The sequence below is a fragment of the Octopus bimaculoides genome, chromosome 8, assembly GCF_001194135.2.
Source record: "Octopus bimaculoides isolate UCB-OBI-ISO-001 chromosome 8, ASM119413v2, whole genome shotgun sequence".
In the NCBI taxonomy this organism is placed as follows: domain Eukaryota; kingdom Metazoa; phylum Mollusca; class Cephalopoda; order Octopoda; family Octopodidae; genus Octopus; species Octopus bimaculoides.
The window spans coordinates 96258881-96268794 of record NC_068988.1 but is presented as its reverse complement, the minus strand read 5'-3'; the positions used below and the strand labels follow the sequence as shown (position 1 = coordinate 96268794).

General features: G+C 36.8%; 1 protein-coding gene across 1 annotated transcript in view; it reads right to left on the bottom strand.

Annotated features, from left to right (window-relative positions):
- Positions 1 to 9914, bottom strand: part of LOC106868321 (transmembrane 9 superfamily member 4) — a 37834-nt gene that overhangs the window by 14479 nt on the left and 13441 nt on the right. Inside the window, exons 4-10 of the mRNA XM_014913517.2 lie at positions 8769 to 8812; positions 7703 to 7824; positions 6536 to 6638; positions 5258 to 5310; positions 4546 to 4587; positions 3420 to 3505; positions 1643 to 1795 (exon numbers count right to left, since the gene is read on the bottom strand). Coding sequence (XP_014769003.1) covers positions 1643 to 1795; positions 3420 to 3505; positions 4546 to 4587; positions 5258 to 5310; positions 6536 to 6638; positions 7703 to 7824; positions 8769 to 8812 — 603 coding nt within the window. The remainder of the gene's footprint in view (positions 1 to 1642; positions 1796 to 3419; positions 3506 to 4545; positions 4588 to 5257; positions 5311 to 6535; positions 6639 to 7702; positions 7825 to 8768; positions 8813 to 9914) is intronic.

The window sequence follows — 9914 nt, the reverse complement described above, 5'->3', positions numbered from 1 at the left end:
GAAAAAAAAAAAAAAAAAAAAAAGGGTTTCTGGCAGGAACTTGGCATATTTTAAGAAGTTACTTCAATGCTCAGAGAAGAAATTAAATACTTCTAAAAATAAACAAAGAATTTATTTTCTTTTAATATGAAAAAATTGAACAATAACAAGAAGTTCTGACCATATGATGACAGGTTCAAACCTTAGTACAACCATTGTATTTTGCACCCTTGAGCAAGGCACTCAACTGCTTCGACCATTTCACATGACTACTAAAACAAAGCAGGTTCTGTCCTTTACATCACGGATGAGTCGTTAACAGTGGGATTAGTGTCCCATTGTAAAAAAACAACTGTTCAGATACAGAAAATTATCCTAATTATATATCAGCATCATCATCGTCGTTTAACATCCGCTTTCCATGCTGGCATGGGTTGGATGGTTGGACTGAGGACTAGTGAGCCAGAACGCTGCACCAGGCTCCAATCCTGAACTGGCAAAGTTTCTACAACTGGATGCCCCTCCTAATGCCAACCACTCAGAGAGTGTAGTGGGTGCTTTTATGTGCCACCGGCATGAGGGCTAGTCAGGCGGTACTGGCAACGACCATGCTCAAAAGGTGTTTTTTACGTGTCACTTGTATGGAAGTCAGTCCAGCAGCACTGGCAACGACCACGCTCAAACATTGTTCTTCACGAGTCACCAGCACATGTGCCACTTAGGTGATGCTGGCAATGATCACACTCGAATGGTGCTTTTTATGTGCCACCGGCATGGGAGCCAGTCAGCAGCCCTGGCAACAATCACGCTCAGATGGTGCTTTTAACGTTCCACTGGCAAGGGTGCCAGTCAGGTGGTACTGTCACCAGCCATTTTGATTTCACTTATATATTAAGTAATGGAAAATGGATATAAACTAGGAAAAACAAAATCTTTATATAACATTTGCTTATCACAGCATAATACCAACATCTGCAGTCAAAGTTATCATCATCATCATCATCGTTTAACGTCCGCTTTCCATGCTATATTGTTATATATAACACTATTGCATTTTTAATGCAGCACATCCCATAAGTGATGTTATCTCAGGACAAATACAGCAGTAACAAGCCTAACAATGGTGTATATACTTTAAGTATGAAACATAACTATATAACACTATGGTTCACCCTTTTGGTATTCAGATTAATCTGTCAAATGTAATGTTTGTTTGTTTATATTGTTTTGAATTAATCATGCATTATATTGTAATTTAGTGATTTCGATGGTGTGATTGTTTATTTTTAGAATGACATGATAGGGTAGGTGTGAGAGGCCAGATCTGGCCGGTTTGAATGCTTAAGGGTTTAATTAATTTACAGGCATGGGGAAGGAGGCATATGTTGTTGTGACCAATAAAGTATTTGATAAAAATTAAATCTGATCTATGCCATACTTAGAGGATATTTAGTAGCAAGAAAGAAAAGGGTGTTAATTTCTTAAACAAGTCAATGTAAAAGATGAAAATGAATAATGTGATGCGAAAGCTTTAGGACAGTTTTAACACAAACCATTGAGTTATTTGCAGGCTTTGCAGCTAAAAGTAAGATGGCAATAGTCACTGGTTTTATTAAAATACTCAACGGATTCAAACGTGTTGAATAATTGCTATTGTGCTTACCTGATAAGAAGAAGACGACAACAACTGAATTTATGATAGAAAACCAATGGATCTGTACATCACTCATGGCCAAATACGTATCCCATCTGGAAGCCCACTGAATATGGCTGCTCTGCCAATCCACAGAATATGAGAAAATCACTTTTGTTTCTCCTAAGAAGAAAAAAATAAATTCATTTTAGTATAATGAATAACAAAATGGTAGACCACAGAATAGAATACTTTCAAGCATCTAGCTACATGTCTTATGGCACCCACTCACCTGTCTTAAAGCATCTAGTTACATGTCTTATGGCATCTAGTTACATGCTTCAGTCCTCAATAGTCTTTCCAACAGTCATTCACCCACTCACTAGCTAGACATCTTCCCAGCATGCATTACTTCCATGAACAGAGACCATAGAAACATACCCCAATAATACCAACCGTGACAAAATAGTCACCACCACAACACTGTAGCTGTCTTCTTCAGTAACAACACTAAAACAGCCACAATTCAAGAATGCTAAACCTAACAATTTCTGAAGACTTTTTATGGCAACCATATAGCAATAAAAAGCCAAAATTTCATCTGAAAGGCTATGTCCTTCTTTAAACCGGAAAATAATTCAGTATTGGATGAATGTGGACCCCAATAAGGGACAAGTGAATCCCACATAATACTGCTTACAAACCTGAGGTAAGGCAGCCATGAGACACACGTCCACACACAAGCATTTTATAGCACATCCAACTTGATTAGCATCCAATGGATTAGCAAACTTTCACTCCCCAACACACTAAAACCATGATCCTTCCAACAGGCTTGTCTTCACATCACATATTTGTGGTAATATTTTTCATTTCCAATCATCACCATCATCATCATCAAACGTCCGTTTTTCCATGCTGGCATGGGTTGGACGGTTTGAGAGAAGCAGGCCTGCCAGGGAGCTGTCCAGACTCTTAGCGTCTGTTGTGGCATGGTTTCTACAATCGGATGCCCCTCCTGACGCCAACCACTTCAGAGAGTGTGCTGGGTGCTGTTTATGTGTCACTGACATGGATGCGTTTACACAGCACTGGCACGAGTGCATTTCAGTGGCACCAGCACCGGGAAAGGAGAAACCTGTATGTTTAGATGGCAGCGGTTTTACTTGGCTTGACACATCTTCTCAAGTATTTTGTGAGAAACATGTCTGCCTCAATAAACTTTATATAACTCATACAAGCATGAAAATGGAGATGATGATCATAATGCTGTATCTTCTCCGTTTCTCTCCCACCTACCATTGCAACAATAGTTCTCTAAACTCCTCTAAAACAATAAGCTATCAACACCCTCACCAAAATCTGCTCAATTTGCCTGCCTCTGATCCCATTCCCTTACAGATATATATATATTGTTTGTCCCCTGTGGGCAATTAAGAAATAGGTGTGTGTGTGATCATCATTTAACAACTGCTTTCCATGCTGATATGGGGTGGATGGAATTTTAATGTGACACACACACACACACACACACACACACAACAGACCTCTTTCAGTTTCCATCTACCAAATGCACTCACAAGGCATTAGCCAACCTGGAACTACAGTAGAAGACACTTGCTCAAGGTGCCATGCAATGGGACTAAACCCAAAATTGCAGTCAGGAATCAAACTTCTCTACCACACAACCACATTTGTGCCCAATAAATCTAAAATTTGAAATATAAATTTTGGCGAAAACAAGAAAAGCAAAACAATAACAACAAAGAATGCTAAAGAAAATATTCCAAAGTTGCAAAATATTTACCTTTCTCGTTTATTTTTTGTGGTTTTGGTTCTTTACTTTTGACAGTGCATTTTTTACCTTGGACTGTAAGTTCGGAGAAATCAATACTAAACAATAACAAACAAACAAAAGTGACAGAATTAATTTCCAAATGAACAACAGCAATTCGTTTGCAAATAATTATTTCTTAATTTAGGAACAAAGTCAACAATTCTGAAGGGAAGGGGTTACTCGAGTACACTGACAGCTAATTTATTTTTATCAACCCCTTACGAAGGAGATGGCAAAGGGTCAGAAAATGTGGTGCACTGCTGTACTCAAGAAGACTTGACCACCACAACAGAAATGATATCCTAAAACCATGGTGCCACAGAAAATGTGCTGGTGCTGGTTCCTCGTAAAAAGCACCCAGAACATTCTGTAAAGTGGTTGGCATAAGAAAGGACATCCAGCCATAAGAACCCAAGCCAAAACAGACTTTGAACCCAGTGTAAACCCTGGCCTTGCCAGCCCCTATCAAGCCATTCAATGCATGCCAGCATGGAAAATGGACATTAAATGATGACCCCTATAAGGGCAATAGGCAAACATTGGCCTCACCAAGATTTGAACTGTGAACACAGAAAATTAGAACACAAACCACTTGAAAGGTTCTACCAATCCACCACAATTTCTTTCTTCTTATATTTGTACAAATCTAAAAGATTTAAGGCACAAGTAGAGTCACCACAATCCCCACACCCACCTACACACACAGGTGAAAAGTAAGACATTCTTTTATACAAGAATTTGACAACATTCCTCTCAGAAACTTTAGTTGCCAAAGAGAGAAATCATATCATATTAGCATCATCAGCTTTTATCTGCCAAACCCACTCACAAGGATTTGGTCAGTCCGAGGCTATCGTAAAAGACTCTTGCCCAAGGTGCCATGCAGTCAAACATCTTCCCACAAAACCATGATAGTGCCTGCATTATTTTCATTCTAATCTGTGAAAATTTATTTTCCTTCCAGTTAAAACAATGGTAGTTTATAACATTGAAAGGTTGAAGGAAACCTCTTTCTGAGCTTATAAAGTTAAATTATTGTGCTTTAATCAGGGTACGTTTAGACCAAGAAACTTCAAAGAATGAGAAATAAATTTACCTTTGAGCTTCCACTTCAAAACCAACTACTCGGTATTTGGCACTGGGTAAACAAAAGGAGAATTGATGGATGAATGTTAAAAAATACATAGCTTTTTTTTTTATGAGAACACACACACACTGACATATATATATACATACAGGTATACCTCAGCTTAAATTGTTTCGATTAGACATTAGTTTTCAAAAATAATATATGGAAAAATAAAAATGAAGTTAAGTCATTTTACTCGACTTTACGTCTGTTCACCACAAATATTGGATTCGTAAAATCACTAGAAAACCTCCAAAATATGGCGTATACACGTTTTACCTATTTTTGTCACATTGTCTGTGATACATCTGACATCTTGATACAAAATGTTATAGCAAAAAATCAGTCATAATTTCTACAGAATATCTGTAGAAATAACCGTAACAAAATAAAATCTCAAGAAAAAGAAACGGTCACTCAAAATTAAAACTGATTCAAACAAGAATATATTTAAATCTTCAAAAATAAGTTACTGAGATTACAAAGATAATATCTATTGTGTCCAATCACGATTTTCTGTTATCCAGTTATTGCTAAGACCTGTTGAAATAATTTCTACATTCATAAGAATGAAGACTTGTCATTTGTGTCATTTAAAATGAACCTGTTAAGATAAATATTTCTGACAAACTCAAAGACAAGAATAAAAACCATTCTTAAACCAACTAAAATAACTTACTTGTCTTCAGTATGATATTTCAAGATGATTTTAAGATGATTGTTGATGAAAGCCTGTAGAAAAAGAAAAACATCTTAAATAATAATAATAGGTAAAAATTCCTTCCTTGTATGGTGCAGGAAGCCCAATCACAGTATTATATCTAAACAGCATGCAAAATATTTAGAAGAGGTACACAAGCAGTCTGTATTATGAATATTTTGTAAAACAAGTCTGGTAAGCCTACTAAAATGTGGTGTGGTTTTCTTTTTCTCTGAAAGAAAAGTTGAAAGCAAAGCAAACAACCTCAAACTCATTGGCAAACCCTATTCCTTAATACAATGAAGAACAAACTCTTGAGAGTAATTTGTGTGAACAATTGCCAGCATCCTGGTTCCATGTGAAGAATGATATTGACAAACTTCTTGCCTCTGTTGCATAGATAACCAACAAAAATCTTTTTTAATATCCTCCTTGCCTTAAAATTACCAATCCTCTTCAGCTTTCTTCTTCATCTTTCTCACCTTTTATTCTTCCTCCACCCTTATCGTCTCCTCCCAACTTCCCCCATCTCTATCTCACACCACTTTTCTCTCCTAAGTTCCTTCCCTCCCATCCATGCCCAATAGCTAAGTTCCTGCCATTTCCTTGACTATATAATTCCCACGGAACAAAGACAAATCCATACTTATTCCTCTCTCTCCATAGAAAGACTGTCCAAGACATTAGAAATACTTCTTCCACTTCTTTTACAAGCTTAAGCAACTTTATACTGCACCAATTGAATAGTTACTTTCATGCCATAACTCAAACAATACTGCATTCAGTTTGGATTTTTTAAACATCTGCTTTGCATTCTGACATTATCACTAAATCTCTTAAAAGTCCCAATACCCAAAGATAATGATGATGGATATAGGTGAAGGGTGGTAGAATCAGCATGGCATTTAACAAAAGCCCCTTATATTATTTGGTGATGCCCTTCGACATTCTAGTCACATCTCTTTATAGGAATTGAAGGCATCAGTATGGCCCCAGTCCAATGATTGAAACCAGTAACGGAATGAAAAAAACTATCAATCATGACAGAGAAGAGAAAAGGTAGCATAAATCTGATGGGGGGGGGGTTTAGCAAATAAGAAATTTTGAGGACTTTTATCATAAAATTAACCAAGACACAAAAACATAATATATCAGACACTGTTTCAAAATAAATGCATTGAAAATATATTTAAATTTAAGACACTGGTTCATAAAATGTAAAAAAAAGATCTTTGAATAGGTGCGTTTTCTACTTACCTCATTATTTTTGACAAAACCTAGCTTATATCCATGTTCATATTGTATTTCTCGAGTCCCTAACATTTCAAATCTAGTAGCACACGGTAAATTATCAACCAACCTAGAAATATATAAACAAATGAAACAGATGAATGAATGACTCAACACCAACATTCTTCTCTCAGCTTGTTTGAACAGAAATAATTCTTAACCTGATCTAAGCCACTACATCCTCTTATATTTTTTGAGGTTTTTTTTTTAATTTTAGGCTTCCATCATCATCATCATCATCTTCTAGCATCCTCTTTTCCCTGCTTGCATGGGTTGGACAGAGTTTATTTAAGGCAGATTTTTCTATGGCTGGATGCCTTTCCTGTCACCAACCCTCGCCTATTTCCAAACACTGTAATACTTCTCCATGGCCAGACATTTTCAACAGGAGATTGGACATGAACAACACTGCTTGTGTGAACAGTGACACTCATTTACAACGTTGTCCGCCTGCTTCAGCATCTCTCACTGCCACACACTCCCACTCTGCCTGTTGTTTTACTCTTCTTTGCCTACAGTTACAGTATGGCTGACAAGCAAACACTTTGCGTTTTATTATAAAGGAAGATTATTAATAATAACGATGATGAGGATGATGATACTATCATCCATTCGGTTGGAGGTGGGGGGGGGGGTTGTCTTGCAAGTTACTTGATGACCTCACTGGTCACTGAGTAACACGTAGAAAGCATCCAGTACTGTAAATTGGTTGACATTAGGAAGGGCATCCAGCCACAGAAGCCATACCAAAGCAGCAGGCATTGGAAGTTTAGCACAGCCCTCAAGCTTACCAGTTCTTGCTGAACTGTCCAACCCCGACACTGACGATGATGATGATGATGATGATGAGGACGAGGTAAAGTTTTTGCACAAGGCCAACAATTTTGGGGGAAGGGGAAGTCAATTACATCAACACCCCCCAACCCCCAGTATTTAACTGGCACTTATTTTATCAACCCCAAAAGAATGGACGTTAAAGTCAGCTTCGGCAGAATCTGAACTCGGATCATAAAGACAGACAAAACGCTGCAGAGCATTTTCCTGGCACAGGAACCACTCTGCCAGTTTCATTAACAACACTATAACAACAACAACAACAACAACAACAGTAGTAGGGATTCAGTTTTTACTTACAAATGGACATAATATGCATGCCTGATCCTTTCTGCCATGAGTTTACTATCCTCTATTGTCATAGTAACAGCTTTATCATTATGGCAAAGAATTTCACAGCTTTTACTTTCAGCCATAGCAACCTAAAAATTGAGAACAAAAACAAAAAAATAGCATTTAAGTCAACTGTTGTTATAAAGGATTTGAAAAGAAGTTGAAATTATTTCATTTACAATAAAAACGATGGAATCCAAAGAAATTAGAGACAATCTCGCTGTCACACCATATTCCTGCTACAGCAAGAAGTTAAACATTATCTCTGCTAGAATCTTGGTAAAGAAGTAATGAACAATATTTGTAGAAATAGAAGAAGCAGCTGCCGATTCTGTCCATTGATGACTGCTATGAAGCAGGAAAGTATACTAACCCCTATATATATATTTAATACTCAATATTTCATATATTCAATAAGACATTCAATACTTCATTTCATTTTACTATTTATATTATATTATTCCATATTCTATATCCCACATTAATTTTATAAGAATACAAATAAAACATTAAAAAATCAGAGTTGGAACTCTTTTAAATAATATATATATATATACACTATGATACAAACCCCTTTTTATATATATATATATATATATATATATACATACACACACACACACACACACACACACAACAGGGTTCCACAATGTCTATGTTTACCAAATTTCATTCACATAGCATTGGTCTGAATATCAACAACCTCACCAGTCTAGAAGAGGCTTCAACAAATAAGACCAAGTGTCCCCCCATCACTCAAAGCAACAGAAAAACAAAATACTCTAAAGTTTTTTTTTACCAAATTCTTCCCAACATTAATTAGTAACGGAATAATTTCAGAGAAAAACAGACGAGTTTGGGGAGGGGGTGCAAGTCAGAGTAGAACAAATGATTGTGAACCAAGAGCTTATAAGACTCTACATTTTTGGATTTTATAACAGTGTCTTTGAGTCGTTAGAAACAGAATAACCCTGCCAAATGTTTGAAGTCAATCAGCTGAAAGTGAGACAAGAAGAAAAGAACATTTCCTTACTTCATAGGGCGTATTAGTAATCCGATCACCGCGTAAGACTTCACCTGGAAACAACAACAAAAATAATTACAAACTTTACCCAATATTTAACAATGAGAACATCATATTTTTAAAAGAAACAAGTAGCTGTGATTAAGAAACTTGCTTTCTACCCATGGTGTCTTGAGTTCAATCATACTGTGTGGCACCTTTGATAAGTGTCTACATTGATAGCTCCAGAATGACCAAAACCTTGTGAGCAGATTTGGTAGACAGAAACTGGAAAAAGCCCATTGTGTGTGTGTGTGTGTGTGTGTGTGTGTGTGTGTGCCCTTGTCTTGACATCATGTCACGGTTGTAAACAAGCATCACCACCATACAAGTGATGTTTGTTTCCAGTCTTCCACCACAAAATATCAAACCATGGAGATATTACGTTGCTTAGCAACAGATGAGGGCTGAAGACAGGAAGGGCGTCCAGCTGTAGAAAATCTGCTTCAGCAAATTCTGTCTGACCCTTGCAATGTGATGATGATGATGATTATATACGAGCGTCTGCGTATACTGGTGTAGATTGGTATCAATTCTTTGAGGTATTTATATCCTTAAAATGGATAGAATTCAAGATAAACATAACCCTTCCATAAGTCCCAGGCACAGTGGGGTTGATAGAACTGACTTAGAACCCTAGATGCTGCCCCATCATAACTAAGAAACAATTAATGCACCAGAATATATGAAATTCTAAATAAATAACATAATCGCTAACAGATCCAGGACACAGCACTTGGGTTGTCCCACACAGATTTCATCAACAGTTTTAATTTGTCTACAAACAAAAGCATATCATAAGAATGAGGGGTTTCACGTCAGTTATTCTAATAACAGCGAGAGAGGAATGTAACACACCTTCATTCAATCAACACAGATGTAAATAAGGTAGAAATTTTGCTATTCAGAGAATAGTGTCACACAACTCTACCTGATGGGTGTGAGTTCAATACTAGGTTCAATAAATCTCACTCTCTCTCTCGGTTGAGTGGAGATGAGAGTGATAAACAGGCAAAAACATTTTTTTTAAAGCATTTGTGACCTAAATAACAGTGTGTGTGGGTGGGTGGGTGTATATATATATATATATATATATATATATATATATATATATAT